Raw genomic sequence first — 23,198 nt, forward strand, 5'->3', positions numbered from 1 at the left:
AGCTGCAAAAAGTAAAGTAGTATGCTCGTGTTAAGCTGCTACTTCAAATTTCTAATAAAAACATAGCAAAACTGGCACTTATTATGTAGTTTTCCCAAGTTACGACTGAAAAGACGAGAAGCAGGATACCAACTTTGTTTATTATGTCATACGTCATACGTCATACGTGCAGCCTCTGTCCAATCAGAACCCTTCCCAACCTCCCGCTCTAAAGAGGAATTATGTAAGGACGTGTTTCATGTAAACCTTCTTTTGGAATCATTATTTTCATGTAATCTCGTAGGAGAATACGTTAATTCCGAATTATTTAATTCCGAGTGGTTAATTCCGAACAAAAAAGCATCATGTAACCATACTGTTGAGATTGCTGTCATAGGATGCCAGAAACTTGTTCTCATCTCTACTCCTGTTCCCTCACACTTCTCTTGAGACTCCCAGAACTCAATGTTTGCCTTTTTCAGGGTGTTAATGATATCCTGTGTATAACTGCTAAGGTCATTAAGCCATCTGATACCAACCCTTTCCTAAACCCAGAAGACGCATTGATCTGCAGGTACTCTATCAATAGCAAGGAGACGTGGAGACAGAGTAGAGGTGGAAGAATTTATCTTGCTTTGTGTCTGTCTTTCGTGGCAGCTACTCCTCTAGATAGAGAAAAAGCAAGCATCTCTGTGCCATAAACAAGTCCAAGAGTTACAATTAGTACTGTGTTAACAGACTTGTCTCCCAAAGATGCTGTTGGTACAGTGCTCAGGCCTAATTAATAACCTTCTGCTCCTAATTCCTGGGAAATTAGGGCAGCAGCAAGGGAACAAGAGCTCTCGTGTCCTTTGTCTTTTTCTCTTGCTTTCTTCCAATTCTTCTGTCCTGAGCATCAAGAATCTGAACCACTTCCATTTTCAGACATTTTCATTCCTAGATTTAGGTTTTGTAGATTACATGTTAGACGTGTTGCTGGTACTTAAACATTTAGAGGTAAAAATGCCAAAGATGCAAACATAATTAGCAAATGATGAAGTGTAAACGTACTAAATTAGTGGTATTTAAATAATACAGCTTCACCTGCTAAACATGGTTTTGGTTGTTATGAGCATGTTACCATATTAGACTGCTAGCGGTTCAGTTTAGGAACAAGTTTTCTGTTTCTAGTTTGTAGGAAATGTGAAATGAGTGTTGTACAAGGGACCGCAGATTGACCAGCATTTTAAATCATGAGATAAGATTTATATTTGTGGAAATGTTTAGTGCCTGGTTGAAAAGCTGAGAAGGATGCAAAAAGAGGACTGAACTGGGAGTCCGGCTGAGATTAGAGATGAGATTAAGCATTTCTGGCCACTTTTAGGGATTATCGGAGAGGAGAGGCGCTTGTTCCTTGAATCTCTTGACTACAAACAGAAATTATATACTGACGAGTGATAGCACCAAAGACACATGGTTTCGACAAGCAGTGGAAAGTACTGGGGCTGGGCGATTCCACAACCTTTGATATCGATCTGATGCCAATAAATAAATTTCCCTGTAAATACAGGGAAAGTATTGTCGATACCAATACCTTAAAAAGCTTGAAATCCGACAATTAGTAATTTTGCCTTTAAATATTGGCCATGGCTGTGATCATAATAAAACAAAGATTTTTGTCAAATAAGATTTTGACTAATAAACAGGCAGTACTGAAACTTCATCTGTAAACAACATGAAATAACACAAAGAATGCAACGAAATAATAAAATACTTTTATCACATACAATTGTTTGTAAAAAAAAATATTAAGCCAACCGTGCTAATTTGCTAAACAGCAACAAAACCTACCACTGGTTTACTGTCAAACATTTTTGGCATTTTGCCACCAAAGACCTCTGCGAGAAAAATATCGATCTTATCACTCTGGTTTTAAACTACACTGATACTAACTTTGGTATCGGTACTATTGATATTTGGATCCATCCACCCAGCCCTAGAAAGTAGCAGAGGTGTACAGGAATATGTCTGCAGCCCTTTCGACACACCCCTTTGCAGTTTATTGCTGCACACATGCCAAACAGATGCAACTTGATGCTGAATCAGTGTCTGCTGCATACATAAAGCATTGTGACAACAAGGTTGTTGGTTAAACCGGTGTTTTCCCAGATGCTACGTCTCCTTTAGTGATCCTTACACACCCTGAAAATAGTGAAAATTGTCTTTGGAATGCAACAGCATTGGTTTTGATTTTGATACAGCATATCAGTGTCTTATCATTACATTAGTATGTAGTGATTGCAACATTAAAGTGTGTTTCAGTCTCTTTATTGTGTTTTTAAGACAACCATCGCTGAGATGATGATGTTAACTTGTTGTTAACAGCAGAAAGATAAAGCATTACTCCGTCTCTGTGGGAAAGACGTTGCCTAGAAGTACATAAACAAATTTATTTTATGATATATTTGCTGCTGTATACCCATTGTGTGGGGAGGAGGATGTGCTGGTGTTCGTATCCTCCCAGCATGATAAAAGTTCATTTAGAGGCACAGTAAAGTAAGAAATAATGGTGAAAGCTCTCTGCAGTGACTACATACAGTATCGGCTTCATTAGATGTGATTAGCATTATGGAAGCTCTCTGGAGGGGGTGTCTTTGATGTTGGTGCTGCTTATCCCTTCTTCTTCTCAGTGAACCCAATCCCCCACTCCGCTCTCCTGCTCTCATTTCCCCCTCGTCCTCTTTGCTTCTTCCCCCCTCCGGTTGGTTGATTGATTAATACTCTGATAGGATCCAGATGAGGGTATGGGTTTGAAGGGATTGTTTCTCTGTGTGTGTGTTTTGATGTTTATTTGCTCGGTCTATCTTTTTGAAAGCACCGTAGTCAGAGACAGTTTAAACTGATTATACAGCAATAAGAACTCATGAATCTCTGGATCATTACGGTCACCAGTATTATAAATATACCCACTACTAGCCACTGCATGATTTGGTGCATGGTAACGGGAAAAGAGGACCCGGTTATATGGGAGGGGAATAAAACTGGAGCAAAATAGAAGTATGGTCAGGACAGAGTTAATTGTAAATGGAGCAAATATCAGTGTATGTACACTATCATCATCAGCCTAAAAGTATCATTAATTTCCCTAAAACAACAATGTACAACATTCTTGTCAACTGCATTTGGTTTGAATTAGGACATATCAGCAGGCAGGCATTAATAAATTAGGATAGTGAACTTAATAAGGGATACTTGCTATATTTTAACTCTGTGTATGTTCTCATTGTTGATAATAAAAGTTTAAAAAAAAATTCCTTTTTCATTGCAAAGTTTGTTTAGTTTGTTACATAAGCTCGGTAGAATAATATTTATTAGAAAAGTACACTGAGTCAGTGTTCAGAAGATGCTCTTTATAATAAGACATTGGGACTTCTGTAAGGCCGTGATCACCACTGCAAGGGTGTCGGGACTTTTTCCAGCCATGCCCCAAAAACATGCAGCCAGCCACTTCTTTATCTTTCTTTATTTTCATCAGAGTATCCATGGTGACAACAGGAAAGACAGCAGTATTCCTGAGACAAATTATTAGAAGCACAGACACTGAAACAGCTGGGTATGGAAATGAATTAGAAAGTAGGAGTGTACACTACAGACAGGGATGAATGAACACTGTGCCGTATTCTGAGCTGAAACTTGAAAAAACATTTTCTAAACGCTGGGTTGTTATATTAACATGTTCAAAATGGGGATGATATCAAATAGTTAAAACATCAGTTACTTGTTCCAGTCTTGATTTTGTTCCATAATGTTCTGACAACCCCGTATCCCTCCCATGATTCCAGGAAAGACCAGCATTTGTTGTCTTCCGTAAACTGCTGGTATCTGGTTCTGAACCAGACGCGACGTGAGAGCCGAGACCATGCGACCCTCAGCGACATCTACACCAACAATGTGATCGTACGCTTGGCGCAGATCAGTGAGGATGTCATCCGCCTCTTCAAGAAGGTCAGTGAGAGTGTCTTCCCTTCCTCTCTGTGCTTTACTGCCTACTTTTCATCAACCAGAGTCTGGAGACCAAGCAGACTTTATGCAATGGAGCTTTTTTATTCTTTGTGATGCGGTGCGGTTGATATAAAGTGCAGCTCAACATTTCTAAACATCACTGACAGAGTCCCATTCAGTCCGCCGGCTGATTTAGTGGAACTATCCATTTGGCTGTTTGTCTGTCTGCCTGTTGTTTCCTCTCAGAACATATTTACAGGCTGTCAGGATGCTTTCACACTGCAGAGTTGTGCAGGCATGTTTGCCTGCTTATCTGTGTTTAGCTGGTGTGGATCAATGACATAATCAGGATCTCTGATGATCTCTGATTCCCTGTGTTACTTATTTCAGACTTCATCTCATTTCATAGATGAGGCGATACAAGTTTGTGCTCATAAAGATTACCTGCAAAAATTCATTGATAAGTTTGGTTTCAGACCTCTCAGAGCACGGTGGATTTTGGGGGCTGAAATGTTTTATGTAGTTATTGTGTAAGGATGCAACAGTACCAGCCTTTCTTAATTGAACCTTAATTTGTTAACTTGGAAATTATAGGTTGTTTTTTTTTTTTTGTGTGAATGCACAACCAAACTCTGATGTATTAAAAAAAAAAAAAAAAAATTATGCATCATGTGAACCAAATGCAGGAAATAGAATACAACTCGTGTGATGAAAATGAAACTTTCCCTGCATTAATCAATAGATGAGTGATTTTTGTGTTGTTTGATTGTTTTGTCTCCTTCAGTAATTCAGTCCTGCATCAGTCGAGAAAGGTTTAAAAGGTTTGGTTCATTTGACTTGTGCAGTGTGAAAACGAAGTTGGACTTGCTGTTGCAACCACCTGAACGAGTCCCTTAACTGCATACAGTCTAGCGCACTCTTAGGTGACCTAGTCTACCTACACATTGCTGCTCCTACATACAGAAGTACCCCAAACATTTTTCAACCCTTTAGAAGTGCTGCAGAACTTTGGCAGATTTTATGGCTCTTTCAGCATCAGCCTTAAATCCCACCTGCATTCTGAGCCCTATTCAGTGAAAAAAAAGTTAGTCCAACATTGACGCTTGTCTTATAACTTTCTCTGTTGTTTTCTCTCGTTCTTTTCCTCTCTTGATCTCATGAAGTCCTCTTGTGTGCCATTGATGAATCAACCATGGCATTCAAATGGCTAGCGTGTTCATGTCCAGTCGCTAGCGTTTGATCCGGAGCGTAAAGCAGAACTCAACTTTTACGTTGAGTTTTACACCGTGTTCTGTAAACCAAAGGTGTGACGTGTGCAGCCCTGTGATTGACCGGCGATGTGTCCAGGGCGCACCCCGCCCCTTGTCTTCTGCTGGGGAAGGCTCCGTCTTTCCAACGAACCTGAATTAAACTAAGCTATATTGAAAATTAATGAATGAAAAAATGAATGTTTGACAAGAGTTAATATATACAATAGAAACTATAGTTAATACTGTAAAAAGGAAAGTTAACACTTTCCTTTGGCATTGAATTCCAAACCACAGATGTAGAAATAGCTCAGGCAGCGTTGCTTCCATTAATTTATTAAATCAAATAAACCAAATGGGGAGCAGGAAATTAAAGAGTTAAGCAAAGCGATTAATACAACACCTAAACAATGCTGCCAAAGAGAAAAAATAAAGACTGAGAGTCAGCATTATATAGGCTACTTGCATTTACTTTGGCATATGTTCAAATGGGACCTTTTTATCCTTTCTAATGTCCAAGGCTTTAATAATTAATGCTGTAACAACATTTATTTGGTATATTTAAAATTAGAAATGTGCTCAGTGCTCAGAGCACTGCATAACAAATTGATGAACTCAGTGTTTTGTCAATGTTTTTCTATTTACATTTACAGATATTAAGTTATGTACATAAGATAAAATATAGCTATGCCAATTTTGTCTCCTTCATAATGCTCTTTTAATAGAACCAGTCTTTTATAGTGCTGGATTGTGAGTGAGTAGTCATGGTGTTGTAAACAAACCAAGCATCTGTCTTCATGTATCATTTCAGATTTTTATGTCATCATTTAAACAGATAATAAAGCTATAAATAATCATATTTTTACATCATTAACATGAAAATTCAGGTAACAAAATGGCTGAACTTTTAAAATGTGACTTTAAACAGTCCTGCTATGTACATATTTTATTACTGATGGCAGTGTTGTCTATGAGCTCCGTCTGGTGTTGGTAAGCTCCCAGATGGAGCTGGTAAGCTGTCTGACTGCTGGATAGTCCACAGAGTATTGAAAGCAGTTTGGGCAAAATGAACCAGACTCTCCCCTTTGGCCCAAGGCGCTACACCCCCTACTAGTGTGAGCAACATCTGGCTCACTGTCAGCGCATTGCAGGGATAACTGAGGTCTTATCCAAACATTAGAAGCCTGTTTTCACCTTGCAGGCTTTCCTGTAGGTGAACAACACTCCACCTTCTAGACTTTATTCACATACTCTGTTTGTATGTATGCTTGTCTTTGTTAGAGCTAAAAACAGAGAAATACTATTTATTTCGAGCCAGATGCCCTCAGGTTTTTTTTTTTTTTTTTTTTTTTTTTTTTTTTTTTTCCTTTTTTTTGTCTTGTCCAGCATTTAAGCAAGCAGACTGATGTTCTGGATGCTGTGTTCTGCTGAGCAAATTTATTTTGCCAAGGGGAACTTTTGTAGATGTAATGATCCCCTTGTATTTCTTGATTCTTATTTTATTTTTCAATTTGTTTTGGATAATAGCTTGTATTACAGAGTTTATGCTACTGGACCCGACCGGAAAGGACAGGAAAGGGGCAGAAAGAGAACAGAAAAGAGAACATAAAAAAAAAAAAAAAAAAAAAAAAACGAAAGAAAGAGATCAATGCATACATGTATATGCACATACATACCCACCTACATATATATGTATATACACTCGCACATACATTATATATATACATATATACATACATACATACATATACACATACATACACATGCATACACACACATGTACACATACATGCATACATAAAGATAGATATACATACATACATATACACATACATACACACACATATATATATATATATATATATACATATATACACATATACATACTCACATACATACACATACACTCACACATATGCATACATATATACACATACACATACACATAAGTACACACACATACCCACCCACACACATAAATATATACACCCACACAAGCCAACTCTAGATTCGTGGAGAACAAAACCGTTGACAATCATGAAGACCAGAAACTAGCAAGTTAAGTCAAAAAGACAGAAAGAGAGGTACCTGCTGTTAGTGAATAAACTTGCTGGATGACTCAGTGACTGTGACACATGCAGAACATTCATGCAGAACATTCAGAGTGGAACGTGTTTAGAGAAGAGTGATCATGCCAATGTGACCCCGCCCGCCTACAGCTAGAGGAAGGCCAGGAGAACCCAGAGACCCGGGTAACCGACAGTCACCCCCAGGTACAGATCCCAACCCCCCCACTCCAGAGCCAGCCATGCATCTGCCCAGGAGGTGGCGAAGGAGGTGCCCAACCAGAGTCCCCCGCAGTCAGGGGGAACAGGCCCCAGCAGGCCCAGGCCGGCAAGGGCCGATCCCGCCGGGCACCGGCCACCTAGGGCAGACAGAGCGCAGGCCCCAGGGCCCCAAGAGCCCGTGAGCAGCCCCCCGCCCCCGCAGGCAGAGGGCACAGCCCACACCGACGGAGGACCAGGATCCCCAGACCGCCACCCAGCGGCAGCCAGGTCGCACCCCAGCGCACCAGCTGCGCCCCCGGGTACAGGACACCACCCCCCCACCACCAAACCACACACACATATACATGCATACCCCGCCCCCCCCCCCAACACGCACTCCCCTCACACATATACATGCATACCCCCCCCCCCCCCAAACACGCACTCCCCTCTCAACCCCCATCCACACAACCCTCTGCAATCCATGCACATCATCCATAACATATACAACCCCACCCCACCTCTACTCACTCACCCATACCAAGTCACACGAACCCCAATCGCCCCCGCCCCCACACACGCTCACCCCCCCCCACACACACACACACGCTCACACCCCGCCACCCCATCCCTCTACTTCTACCCAACCACACATGCCCCACCAAACACCCCTCCACCACCCATAGCCCCCCTCCAAACTTCACCCTCACTCACACATCCCATTCCGCATATACACCCCCCCCTACACACACACACACACACACACACACACACATACCCTCACTCCTCCAACACAGGCACACCCCAATACAACCCACGCGCCAACATACCCCTCCACACACACATCTACTCATCCTCACACATCCCTATCCCCTACCCACCTATATCCCCAACCCTAATCCCCCCCCCAGCCATCCCACCATCCATCTGTAACCCCATACACCCACTCCCACACATCCTCACCTCACCCCTCCATCATGTCCCATGTGAGATACCTCAGAGGGGGCAGAGGACAGGATGGCCCCGATCAGGGCCCCCATAATTACCGCCCACCACTCCCAGCGTCCCCCCCACCACCCCACAGATGCAGCCGACCCAGCACCCCCCCAGGGCCGGCGACAACCCTCCTACAGCCAGGCCAGCCCAGACTTAGGCCTAATGGACGGCACTCTTCCCCCACCCGTACCCCCCCTCCAGTAAAGCCCCGAGAGCAGGGGCATGAGAAGACCCTATCGTCCCTGCCTCCCCCCCGCTTATGACTGATTGTGAAGTATGTATTAGTTGCAATTAAAACTGAGGGAATTGCCACGCGGTGCTGGGAGAGGGACCACCTAAGCAGCCCCGCCCACCATACACCGCATGCTCTTCCCCCTAATCATGTGAGTCGTCAGTGTTTTGGTGTTTGGTGTCTAAGTGTAATTAAAACTGGGAGGTGAGCCGAGGCTGGGTGCAGCGATCAAAACCACCTTGATGGCCTTTCTCACCACCCAGCGCCACGTGCACACCTCCCAATACCCTGCCTGTGTGTGATGGGGAGCGGGGAGGAAGAGGGGTTGAGGGATTTAAGTCTGGAGGAAAGTGAGCTTTCCTCCAGAAGGTGAGCCGCCCGCAGCACTGGGCATGCCCCCTACTCCCAGGGCCCCCCAAGGACCAGGACAAGCCGGGGACAGCCATCCCCGTAACCAGAGCCTTCGGCGACTCTAACCAGAGAGTCATCACCGACCCAAGAGGGGACCAACTCACCACATGCAGAAGGGGGGCACGAGGACAAAGAGGAGGCGGGGCGGCAGAAGGGGAATCCCAGACCGATTGTCCACCGCCCCCTCACTCACAGAGGACACCCCCACCTGGGGACATGAAGTCCCCACCTTGTCCACACATCGGCACCTCACACTGTCTCAGCACAAACCTACAGCCACACACACACACACACACTTCCGGACACATTCAGGTCCACCCAGCCACCCGTTCAGCCCACCCTTAAAACCATCCTCCTGACCCCCACGTCACATCCAAATCTCCCCCACTCCCATCCATCATATCTACACTTATCCACCAACCTACCACACACATGCACCACCCACTCCCCCATACATACACCCCTGCCCCCCCCCACACACACACAGACAGCACGCCCCCCCTCCCCCCTCCTCCCCCCCCATACACACACCCGTATACATGCACCACCGCCACTCCCCACATACACGCATCACCCCACTCCCCTACACACACGGCACTACCCCCCCCACAGACACCACGACACCCCCCCCCACACACGCATCATCACACTTCCCCACCCACACACATCCACATACCTATGTACCGCCACCAGTCCTCAACGCACACCCCCTACACACATCCCTCCATACACACTCACATCCCATCCACACTATCAAACACCCCCCACTCAACAAGTCCCAGGGTCGCAACCAGGCACCAGAGCACGTACCTGCCCGCCGCCGCAGGTACAGGTCAGCCCAGCCCCCCCCCGGCACAAGCCGACCCCCCACCCCCAAGAGACAGGGGACAACCCCGGGCACCGGAGCCCGGGACCCCGCCCAGCCCACCCCACGGCGGCACAGGCGCCCGTTACGGAGTCACGCCCGCCAACCCATCCCCCGCCAGCGACCTCGCCCCGCCGCTGCGCGGCAACTCCAGCCGCTGGCCCATCCAGGTCCACAGTAGGGCTAGAAACCTAGCCACTCCAGCAATGGAGCAGTCAAAATCCCCCCCCCAGGAGCCCACCACAGACCCACAGCCCCCAGAGAACCCCAACCGGCCACCAACCCCGAGCGCAATAAGGTCACATTCTCCCCCCATACTAAGTGATGGAGCTGATCACAGGGGACCAGAGGGAATAAAGTTCAGCTGACTGATCTCTTGAGGAGGCAGACATCATCTCCATACTGATGTGATCTAATAAGAGATTTCTGAACTGCTGGATACACAGACTTTGTTTGCTTTTCCAGTTTAGAAGGATAGTTTTCTTTGCGATACATAAACTGGTGAGGATTAAGTTTGCAGAATTAAATTCTATGTTAATTTCACCCAAGTAACCCAGTAGGCCCAGTTTGGGGTTTGTAGGGATGTTACATTTGAAGCAATTTGACAGATCTTTACATACCTGAAACCAGAATTCCTGGACAGGTGGGCAAGACCACAAAGCATGGTAGTAGCTGTCAATTGTGTTGCCAGTGCAGTGTGGACAGATGTTTGATTGTGACAGACCCATCCTGAACATCCTGTGTCCTGTATAATGAGTTCTATGCAGAATTTTAAATTGTATTAGTTGCATGTTTGAATTCTTAGTCATTGTAAATGTATTTGAACAGATTTGTGACCATTCATTTTGGTCAAAGTTACTGGATAAGTCTGCTTCCCATTTAGAAGTTGGGAGACATATGGAATCGTCTAGCTTTGATAGTAATCTATATATTTTGGATAACAGTTTCGGGGCATTGAGATTTAAGAATTCTGCAGCCCTGATAGGTAGCTGCAAGTTTAATTGATCAGGGGTGTATTTCTTACCTATAATAGATTTAAGTTGGTGGTATTCTAAGAATTTTGTGCTGCTGATTTCATATCGTGAAGTAATTGTATCAAAAGGGAGAAAGTTCCCATTTTCTATTAAATGTTCTAACTGTTTTATTCCTTTATTCTTCCACTGAGGGAAGTTTATCATTTTCCGGTTTTGCTGGATGTCGGGATTGTTCCAAATAGGTGTAAGTTTGCATGGAATAAGCAAGGATTTGGTTAGTTTAAGAAATTCCCACCAGGCCATTAGTGAGGAGCTGATATTAATGCTTTTAAAGCATTTTTGGCGTTTGACAGCTGTGCTGATAAATGGCAGGTCTGAAATTGCCATATCCTCACACATAGCTTCTTCTATATTAAGCCATGGTTCATCTAGATAGCTAGGTTTAAGCCATTTAGAGATGTATTGTAGTCTATTGCTTATAAAGTAATTTTGGAAATTAGGCAAGTCTAAGCCACCGCTATCTTTAGTCTTCTGGAGTGTTTTTAGACTAATCCGTGGTGGTTTGTCTTTCCAGAGAAATCTAGTAACATTAGAGTCCAGTGATTTAAACCAGGTGGAGGGAGGTTTAATGGGGATCATTGAAAACAGATAATTGATTTTAGGTAGAATCATCATTTTTATAGTTGCAACTCTTCCCATTAGTGATATGGGTAAAGATTTCCACCGTGTGAGATCGTCCTCAATTGTTTTTAGTAGAGGGACATAATTTAGCTTTATAAGGTCTGACAGTCTGGGTGAGATGTTTATTCCCAAGTATCTAATATCTCCTGACTGTAAAGCAGTGTCAGGAGTATTATGGAAGGAACAGTTGATGGGTAGAACGGTGGTTTTAGACCAATTAATGGAATATTCAGAAATTGATGAGAATTTATTGATGAGTGCGATTGTCTGACAGATGGATGATTGTGAATTTTGAAGGAAAAGTAATACATCATCAGCATAAAGACTGGTCTTATGCTCCATATTTCTACAGTTAATGCCTTTAATGTCTTTGTTTTGTCTAATGCTAGCTGCTAAGGGTTCAATAAAGATTGCAAAAAGTGAGGGGGAGAGTGGACAGCCTTGTCTGGTGCCTCTCTGCAATCTGAAGCTGTGAGAAGTTTGATCATTTGTCCTGACGCATGCATTTGGATTGCTATACAGTATCTTTATCCAGTGAATAAACGATGAGCCAAACCCGAATTTTCTTAATGTTGCAAATAAGAATTTCCAGTTCACCCTGTCAAATGCTTTTTCAGCATCTAGAGAGATTATTGTAGTTTCCAGGTTATGTATGGTGGCATAATCAATTAGATTTATTAGTCTGCGCGTATTAGTGGTGGAATGTCGTCCCTTGATAAATCCTGTTTGATCAGGATGTATGATAAGTGGAGTTATTTTTTCTAGTCTTGTAGCAAGCACTTTACTGATTATTTTAAGATCTACGTTGATGCCCTCAGGTTGCTGTTTTAGTATTTAAAAAGATGAATGGTGCTTGTAATTCTAGTTGGTAGACTTATTGGAAGGTAAAAGGTGATTTTATTTCAAATATTGTGATGGAGATTTGGTAAAAAATTAAAAAAAAAAAAAAAGAAAAAAAGAGAGCATTGATAGACAATCGACTAAAACTAGCTCAAATACGTGCTAAATATTTTGTTAGAATGTATCATTAACTGTTCGCCTTGTTCATTGTAACCAGTATGTTAACTGGATGATTTCTACAGAGTCTTGCTGGGATTATTTTCTGAAGGTTTCTTATGCCTCTGTGGAGCGGTTGATCAGAGTTGAAAGGGTGCGTTCAGAACAGCATGAAGGAAAATGATCCTCAATAATCCAGGTAAATTAGATGTGGCAAACCGAATCGAGTCTTAAAGCATTATTTCTTCTGCTGTGTGCTCCCTCCTGTCTTACTATGATTTGATGTAAGAAAATACATTTACAAACCACAGCAGGTATAAATGTTTTTATTGGTTAATTTTGAATAGGAGGTATTTCTTAAAAAATGTACATTCACAGACGTTATTCTGAGGACCCACTGATAGTCTTACAGTGTGTTGCATCACAGTTGTTCTCCTGCTGAATGAGCCCTCCCTGCTCCCCCATAAGCCTCTGCAGTGCAGGCTGCAGTCTGTCTCACCTCAGAGCTGCTGATGCATACAGATGCCGTTCACCCGCTCCTCCAGCCTTTCAGGATGTATACTATTTATCATATTCTCTGCTTGTTTGAGCAGGGCTTAACGTTTGCGCTCCAGGTACAAACACTGCAAACACAACAAATACATTCTGTATTACCAAGATTACTTTGTTTTCCTTCTTCATCTTCAAAGCACATTTAACAACTTAGTTAAAGAAAGAACAACTGAAGCAATTTCTTTTTTCTCCAGTTTGCCCCTCTTTTAGAGGTTAGTCTCTGACTCAGCAGTTGCATGTTTTTGCAAGCACCGTCATTAGATTCGGGCAGGGTGTGGACATGAAGGTTAACATTCATCTAAATGTGAATCTCTCTAAACTATGGGTGGATGTGGTTTGAGATAATGTGTGTTAAGTGTTTGCATGTATTGCTCATGTTGTGATGACATAAATTAGTTTGCTGTTGCCTCCCTTTTGGAGACAAAAAACCACAAATTATAATCAAGGCTTTTAGGATTTTGTTCAATAAAGGTTTGATTGTGTACATTTTTTAAGTTTCTATTTTGAATTATGCCTGTGGAGGCAGAGTAACTCTGAGAAATTTGTGTGAACTGACATTATTCATTTACTTGCAACTCCTTTGTCCCGACTTGCTCTGCCAGAAGCAACCCTGCTTTCATTCACAAATAACGTTTAGGTATTTTGCTGAGTCCTTATTCCAGTGTGAAAGACATGTCTGAGACATGTTGCGTGCAGAAGCAGAGTAACGGAGCTTCATCTGCGGTTTTAAATATAATTCTATGTACAGTATTGCAGCAAGTTAACTGTGCACTCATAAACTTTCCATCAAAGCTGTGCAAGCTGTTCCCTCAGTCACCCAGAAATAAAATGTTACTGACTCATAAGCATGTTCTTCTTATGAGTCATTGGTTTGATTATATTTCTCCAATATGTGTTCTCCAAATTTATGCCATAATATTAAATCAGTTTTTTTTTTATATGGGATGCATAGATTATACATATTTGTACGTTCACACGTCTCAGAGCTATGCAGGATGACAGGAGGAGGCAGATGCCTGTTCTCGTTTAGCTGATTGATCAACTCTTTTCTTCTTTTTATATTTGATTTAGAATTGAATCTTGGAAAGTGAGAAGCAAGTATGTGTGTTCTTAAAGTCATTTTTGCAACTGTGACATGTTAAATTTAAACTAAATGTCATGTCAGTGGTGTGCACGCTTTCTGTCCAGATTTATCTTGTTATAGGAGTGGGCTACTCTTGGATACACACTTATGGTTCCATCAGCACCACAATAAAGCATTTAGTTATAGCATAGTTATAACTATGTTCACAGCTCGGTTGCACATGTTGTGTTTAGATCAGAGAAGTGTTGAAGGCAGAAGGCTGCTGGGTTGATCCATATGTTGGTGAAGATGAAACGATGCATCACTTCTTGCAAAAATGAAATGTTATAAGTGAGGCAGTAAATAATCACTCCTAAGCAGGATGTATTGAGTGTTTACTCTGCAAATAGAGCTGACTTTGGATGTTGTATCATAGCATCTTGTGATAGCACTGTTAGGTCAGCAGATGTGATGCTTTCTTTCAGTTATTGTAAATGTGTGAGACCATCTCACAGATGTATCCTGTTGTTTGTGCATTTTCACACCTCTGTCTTTTTATAAAAGCATTTTACCTCACACACTTTTTTCGCTGTAACTTAATTCTCCCTCTGGTCAGGGTGTGTCCCCTGTTTCACAACAGGAGGCACGCTGGTGTAATTACTGCAAAGTCAAACCTCATGCGTTTTAAAAAGGATGAAATGTAGTTTGTGAGGAAGAGTTTGAGGCTCTGGGTGACCTCAGTGAGGTTTCACATATAAATCCTCCTTTTAAACACTTGTCCTATATTTTGTTTTGCACATAAAATGGAATTACAGAAAAAACATCAATAGAAATGTTTATTTTTTTTCTCGGAGGATGCCACATTTTGTTTTCAGTTTTTGACAGAGTTCACAAGTGTTAATGTTCACACATGCACTTGCAGGCGCATTTACGCTCAACCATGCAAGTTATAGATGAAATACAGTTGTGCTCATCCCTTTTCATTAAAGAAAAGGCTGAATTTTCAACAGTCACTCAAATAATGGAGACTTTTAAAAAGGAACAATAACTAAAAATTTGCAAAAATATAGTTTGGTCATATAAGACACTGTTTTTTCATTTAATTGAGTTGAAGAAAGAAAAACAAACAAACAAACAAATTGGTCCTGGACAAATTAGAGCACTTTTCTGTTGAACAGTGGGACAAAATACCTGTCAACAGGTGCAGAAGTCTGACTGAGAGGAACAGAAAACACCTGACTGGAGCAGAAACATTAAAGGATTGTTCAACAAAATATTAGTTTATGAGTGATGTAATATGTAAGAAATTATCTTCTTTGCTTTAAAAAAATTCCTATTGAACCATAATTAGAAAATAATGTAATGATTTTCATAAAATTTTATTCATTAATAATTTAGTCAATTTCAGCTTATTTTACAGGCAGCTGTTTTTTTTCCTTCTTTAATAAAAGGGGATGAATAAATATGAGCACAACTGTAGGTGCTTTGTAAAATAAATAAACATTTTAAAATGCAAGATGCAACATGAGAAAATTAGTTGTGAATATGCTTTTGCAGAACGATTGATTTCATCACCTCTCAGTGACAAGCAGAGATGGAGATCTGCTGAAATGAAATGTGGCTTCAACATGTAAACATGCATTCATTAGATACAGCACTGCTGTGCCACATAGTTAGTAATTTGACTTCTTTTAAATAAGTAGAATGTCCACTTGCTTCTGCCATCATACCGCCCTCTGACACCGTAAACTTTATAATACTCCAGTCCTTGTTCGTTGGAAAATAAATGTGCTAATCTGAGCCGACTCATTGATTAATTGGAAACTGTCGTGTTTCAGTGCCTGATGGAAAATCACGGCTTTACAGCTAAGTAGATTCTTGCTACCGGTTTCCGTGGTCATCAATCATGTAGTTTTAGACTTTTGTGTACAACTCACAAAAGTCTTAGCGTCAGCATAACTGACTGAGTTTGTTCAATCAGGGCAGTTCTGACAAATTCAGTCATTTGTTTTTCTTCCTTCTGTTTTTCAGAGCAAGGACATTGGGATCCAGATGCACGAGGAGCTGGTGAAGGTGACAAATGAGCTCTACACTGTAAGTAAACACACCGCATGTCCTACAGATTGATCTCTCACACCTTATCTCATCACTTGGCTCACCCGAATTCTCCTTCCTTCACGCTGGCTTTCTCACTATTTTACTTATTATTTTGTCATTCTTCACTGTCAATTCTTCCCCTTTTTTTCTGCACATTACTGAAAACTGTTTTGTGCCTATCTGTCTAAATTCCTCTTTAGAGCTTTTGTTTCAGGCAAATTCTTTTAATGCATGTTTTTCTTCTAAAAACTCTAAAACAAGTGAATAAGCACCTCATCATGCGGAGCATGCAGGCTGTGTTGATAACTGCATCCCAGCAGGAGAAATCTCTTTCAGAAATCTGCTACTTTGATACCATCACTGTTAGGCAATTGTTGCATCCTGATGCTTTTTGTTTCCTTTCCTGTAATTGGTTATGAGGTTAAATTGGAGAGACACTCATAAAAATGTGAGACCTAAAAGAGCAACTAAGAAGCAGATACTTGTTTCTGCAACACTGGACTTGCTCATTCATTTTAGGTCACTTCTTCCAGCTCGGCTGCTTTAGTGAATCTGATGCCACCACGTCTCTCTGCGTAGATATGTAGTCAGAATATCAACCAGTGTCTCTACTGTTACATGTTCCGTGTTTCCTTGCCGTTTACTCATACTTCTGCTTAATTTTTACGTCGGCTGAGAAATGGGAGCTCACATAGCCTCTCTCTCTCTCTCTCTCTCTCTCTCTCTCTCTCGCTGATATCTTTTCCAAACGCATTGCAACACATTTTCTCATATTTTTTCACAGCAAACAGCTCCACGGTGTCCCGCATCTGGATCCCGTCTGTTCTGATATAAAGTGAAAACACTAAACGCATATTTGGATGGATGTTGTCTGTCGTGCTGTGCTGCTAGAGTTTGATGACTTTATCGCTAAAGAAAACACTTTTGTTTTATATTAAATATTTGTTTTCATAGTTACTGTTAGAAGTGAAATGTCAGCAGCTTTAGCGAATAAGAAGAAACACAACATAATTAAAAGGGAAGCATAAGTGAAGTTAACAAATTTCCTTGGTTGTGTTTTTAAAAGAGGTGTGCGACATTATGTGTAGTTACAGCGCCTTCACATAACACTAGCACTTCTAATATTCTGTTGTAGTACATGCTTAAACTGGGAATTAACATTGTCTTAAAGAGAGCTTTGGTTGCTATGTGCTTTGTTTATTCCACTGCAACTTGTAATAGTTTCACAACTAGATTGTAAATAATGAGGATTTCCTGGAGGAGACCCTTAGAAAGATGAGGGCATGTCTGGGATGAGGAAACACGGTACTGCTGCTGCACTGAGACTCTCACACAAGCTTTTCCTGAGGATGGCTTAGTGCCCAAACCTGGACAAAGTCCAAGCAACTTCAGCAGTCTTCTGCCCCCTGAGGTGAAACAGAAAAGACAGCAGAGCTGCCTTTATATGACTTATTCATCTGTGCAGTGTGATTAGAGTCAAAACACCAAAGGGCAGAGCTGGCAGCTTTCCCTGATCACACCATCTGTAGACTTGGACCATACACAGACAGTGTTATGGGCAGCATGTGTTTACCAGTGCATATATGTGTTGCTGTGTTTGACGCCCTTGACCACATCTTTTTGTAAAAATGTTTTCCTTTTCAGAAGGTTATGCTGTTCAAACCCTTTCAGTCTGCTTTCTAGTGTTTACATATTAACTTTGTTTTATGAGTTTTGCCATTTCTGGCTGCTCTATAAAGCTTAGATGATCCCTTTTCTCATGCTCCATTTGGCCCCCTATGCTGTCTGGTGGAGAATTACAAATCTAAACGTTGACATACACCCTTATTCCATCTAAATGGGAGACAGATTGAGCGAGTTTTGTAAAAACTTGTAACCATAATGAAAGATTAATTGCTGCATTAATGCAAATATGTTCCCTCAAATATAAATCCTTTATCCTAAAGTCAATATATTTTCATTTGAAATATTTGATACAAAAAAAAAAACGGTGTTCCCACTCTATCTAACCATAACAAAAATGACCCATTGCAACATTTGCAATTAATAGCTGTAAAATGATGTATTGGCTTCAGTACACACAAGCTTTACAGTTTAAATCATAAGACTAAACAATTTCTTGATGACCTGCAGGTGTAAAAGCAATAGTGTGTGTTGTAGAGGATCATAAATTTTGTTCTGTGACTGGACTCTTGTTAGTATTTAATTGGCCAGAAACAGCTGAATCGGTAGTGTGACCATGTGGTGATTGCCTTCTGGTATTTTCCTCAAATGTTTGACTGGCTGTCAAAAAAAAAAAAAAAAAAAGAACCATATACTCTAGCTGTGGGCTGCAGCCATTGATCAGATACTGTTTTAACTTTGATACTGCAGAGTGTGTGTTAAGTCGGGATCCTTTCATCTTTGGTTTGACATTTACACCACCTGTGAAATGAAACCTGCAGGAAAGGTCAGAGAGACAGTCACTTCCTGACGATGCTTTCAACAACATGTTGCAGTGAAATTCAGTTTTCTAGGCCTCTGCCTCAGTTAATTTCCTGCTATACAGACTTAATATCCCCCCGGGATCGATAAATATTCAGCTTATCTTATCTCACTGATCTACCGCCTTGTGTCTGATGTCTGCTCTTCTGCTTCCTCTTTTGTTAACAACGCTGGTTCTAAAGCTCGGTCCCGGTGAAGTGTGTTGATGTAGCTTTCATTTATATGTTTCTGCCATTGCTCTTGCATTTTATCTCACTAATATTGCAAAGCTACATCGCAGTTCATTTATGTCAGTTTTTTTTTTCAGGAGCTGTAAGACACATTTTTTGCTTTAAAATCACTTTAATTATTTTGCCATAAATTCATCAAGATGTTGTAAGCATTTTGATACTAAACATAAAGAAAATTTACTCCAAATTGTTTGAAAATGACTCAATAACATTTACCAGATTGATGGACGGTAGCAATTGGCTCTGCAAGATCTGTGTGGATGTCTTTCCTCCTTGGTATTGTGTGAAAACACACCTAATTGCTACAGATCAGCAAATTGCAAAAACCCAAAATCAAGTGCATTTGATTAACAGCTCCTGAGCTTCTTTATTTGTTTACACGCAGTAGAAATGGGCTTTTTTTTTGTTCAGTTAATAACGTAGTTTAGTGTGTCATGCTCTGTCTATTAGAGATTTTTAATTAATTCCAAGTGCTGATTAGGACCAAGAAATTTTTAGACTATCTTGTTTAAAACCTGTAAATGTAAAAAGAGTAAACTTTCTTTTCCCCACAACTGCATTTCTGTCCTCCCACTCCATATACCTGCTTTATCCCATTCAGGGCTGGAGCACATCCCAGCTGCCGTTGTATGAAAGGCAGGGTACTACAGGAGCAGGTCGTCATTCTGTCACAGCCTCACACAACTTATCATGCAGAAATAATAGTTTTAGGTGCAGCAAATATGAGCCAAAGATAAATAGCTGTAGGAAGACATTTGTCTTTTCAACCAGGCAGTGAATTTTTACAGTCATTATTAAACAGGTTGTAAATTAAACCGTCCTTTTCCTCACTGTTCTGTGTGATATGCAGCTGGATGCCATACAAGCTAGAACTGCCACTACTACACCTATTTTTAATTCCTACGGCTTTGTTTGTGATTGTAAAAAGGTTTTATTAAAGTGTAACATACAGGATCTTCATTTACTTTATTTTTTTAATTCTTGTCACTTTCATTATCTCTCATTAGGTGGACACATTATTTTCTAGACAAAAAGTTTGGAAAAAAACAAAGGATCTGATCAAGGAATTCTGTAAAGGTTTTAATGGAACTATCAGCAGTTGAAAAATCCATTGATTATATTGATTGGGTATGTCCACCTTTTGCCATTCTCTCCCTGTGTCCTTTGCTCAGCAGCGAGCAGCCCAGGGCTGTTGTCAGAGGACTCCACTATTCACACACCCAGCTGAAACTCAGTCTTCCTGCAAATTACTTTCTGTCTCTAGCTGCAGGTTCTTTACTCTGACGGTTCAAAGTTACACAAAAGATTTCACACATTTTTAGAGAAATGACAGACTAGGGAGGGAGAGAGTGTTAACCTAGTTTCTGCTGTCAAGCAAAAGCTGATGTATGTTGATGTTTCACTGTAAGACACAGGTAAGCTGTTTTTCTTGTTATCCAAAGCATTCCTGTAATGCCTGAAAAAGACTTTTAGCACACAGCGGGGACTAAATAGGGCCTCTTCAAGCAGTGTAATAGATGGAGGTCAGTAGAAAATTATAGTTGTGAGAGACCCAACAGCATATTTTGATGTGCAGCATTTAGATAAAAGGAACCCTGCTGTGTAAGTACATCACTAAGTTTTGTTTTATCACAGGAAACACATGAAATACTGTTTATGTCAACTGTCAAACATCCTGAGGTGTTCATAGACAAGCATTTATGCTTGAGCCATTTGAAGATGCAGCTCACATCTGGACATTACTTTACGAGGTTTAAAAACAGATCCTGAAGAGGAGAACCTCTCAGCAGGCATCTGGGACGGATTATGACAGATTAAAGATGCTTCTGTCTTGTCTGATGAGAGTTCTGCGTTACTTTAGTCCTGTCATCATCGTGTTGGACAAGGAGGGGAGGAGGTGGTGCATTGGGAGCAGATTAAAAGCATTTAGAGATTAAAGTGAAGAAGTTATTGCAGAGCATATTGGGAACTATGTTGACATTCTTCTGGAAAAAATAACTGAAAATGAGGGAGACATCCTGTTGATGCCAGTAAAGGTGGAGAAAGGAAGGAAGAAGGTCCAATTTGGAGATTTGACAACCAAAACAAAACTGCACACAACTGTGGGGCTCCTGGTTCCATTTATATGATCCACATGTGTTTACTGACACCTCAAACGGAGCCTCTAAAGCTGCCATGAAAAAACTAAAATCAAACCAGACATGGAGTCTTTTTTTCCCTTGGCTTAAAAACAAAAAAGGCTCTGAGCTATGATCCTTCCTCTCCATCTAATTCTAGAGCACACCTTCGGGGGAGGGGGGGGGGGGGGGGGGGGGGTAAAGATATATAAGTCAGTTCACACAGCAGCAGGTGTTTTTTGTTACTGATCACAGAAGCATTGATTTGTGGAATTTGCAGTTTGCATTAGTGTATTGATCAGTCCCGAAAAGCAGAATTCACTTTGCCATTATGACTAATATAACATCGGTCTTGCATCCTCCCTCTGCTCCGCGCTCCCACCAGCCAATAAAAATCAGTCCAGTGTCAACTCTTGTTTAAACTGTTGCTCTATTTTTTTCTTTGCTTTGCATCCACTAATAATGTCCTCTCGTATCTCTTTTATGGCTAGTGTGTTGTAGGGTATTATCATTAACGGTAACCTGTGATCCAATGTCGGAGCGACAGTGGGTGTTTTAATTATTAATTCGCTGTGTCCTTAGACAAGCGGACGATCTCGGGGCACCACCCAGCCCTAAAGTTGTTATACGGTCAGGCAGGGAATACCGTAATATGACAATGATATTTGTCTAATAACAGATAACCATCAATCTCAAAATACGCTTACTGTAAGTTCTCGTCAGAGGGAACAAATCACTTCTCAAAGATCGATCACACTACCACGAATTATTAAAATATAACACACTATATTAAAAACCACACCGGTTAAAATCATCAGGCACAAATGAAATTAATAATGTAAACCAGAAATAGCGTCAGCAAGCATCAAATACTGAATTAGCCGAGATGAGAAAGAGAGAGAGAGCGAGAGAGAGAGAGAGAGAGAGAGAGAGAGAGAGAGAGAGAGAGAGTATGGAAGCTCGAGCCGAGCCAACAACAAAAATGTAAAATAAAATTATTAAAGGTAAAGTTATGTAAGCAGCTTACATAACTTACACAATTAGGAAGGTTGGAAAGATGGCAAGTTCTAATGAAGTTAACTAACTATGTCAGGGTAGACTATCAGGCGGATACCGGGGGAATGGATTTAAAAAGGGCAGCTTCTGCTAAGACACCAGCTGGATCGGAGACAGTGGAATAATGGGTCGGCCTTACTTCAGCGCCTTGGTGGTTGAGAACCTGAACCTTGGGTCCAGTGGGCAAGGATTCAGTGGTCGTCCTGATACTTGTCCAAAGGGGACCTCCACAGAAGTCAGGAGCTCACCTGGAACCGCCTGGTCCGACGTCTGAAGCTGGACCCAACTCCGATTAGAATCCACGGGTCACGGGTGCTGGCAAAGTCCTGGGATCAGCTGGAGCAGTAACGTTCGGCTCGTCCGTACGTTACTGGTCACAGTCTTTGTGGGCCGGGAGAGCAGCTTCGATGGTCTGTCAGAAGCAAAAAGTGTTTTAGCCAGAATTGGATGAGTTTTCTTGTGTTAGCAGTCGAGCGAGCTTACTTACTTAATAAAAACGAACACGATGCCAGACGGACAAAAACACGGCTAAAGCAAACATCAAATGAAAACGAAGAGAAAACAAAACAAGGGAGAAAAAGTAAGACCAGAGAAGAACAAAACAAGACGAAAAACAAGAGCGGAAAAAAACGAAGAAGAGCGCGAGTTCCGGGAAGATTTGCCGGAAGTTAAATTTGCCGGCGCTCTGGGGCGGACTTTAGATTATCCAATCAGAGTGCAGGGGTCAGGACATGGGGTCTGAAGGTTTAGTCAAAATACTAAGTTCTTGGGGAATTAAACTTAACATTTTCCAACCTCAAAACATGTCTATAAAATCCATTTATAGATGAGAAGAAGTATGAATGATCCTTTGCTGCTGTCAAAAGGGGAAAAGGTTTGTTAACAGGTACAAGACATTTCAAATCATTTCCACACAACAAGTTCTTACTTTGAGTCAGAGTCGTTAATAACAACAACATATAATGTTAAT

The 23,198-nt window shown here is 41.4% G+C and overlaps 1 protein-coding gene across 1 annotated transcript in view; it reads left to right on the forward strand.

Moving 5' to 3' along the window:
• The window catches only part of srgap3 (SLIT-ROBO Rho GTPase activating protein 3), a gene marked incomplete at both ends in the record, with an annotated part of 68,243 nt that overhangs the window by 18,870 nt on the left and 26,175 nt on the right, over positions 1 to 23,198 (forward strand). Inside the window, 2 exons of the mRNA XM_079241642.1 lie at positions 3,801 to 3,963; positions 16,276 to 16,338. Of these exons, the coding sequence (XP_079097768.1) occupies positions 3,801 to 3,963; positions 16,276 to 16,338 (226 nt within the window). The remainder of the gene's footprint in view (positions 1 to 3,800; positions 3,964 to 16,275; positions 16,339 to 23,198) is intronic.

This window comes from Telmatherina bonti, assembly GCF_933228915.1.
Source record: "Telmatherina bonti genome assembly, chromosome: 6".
Taxonomy (NCBI): Eukaryota; Metazoa; Chordata; class Actinopteri; order Atheriniformes; family Telmatherinidae; genus Telmatherina; species Telmatherina bonti.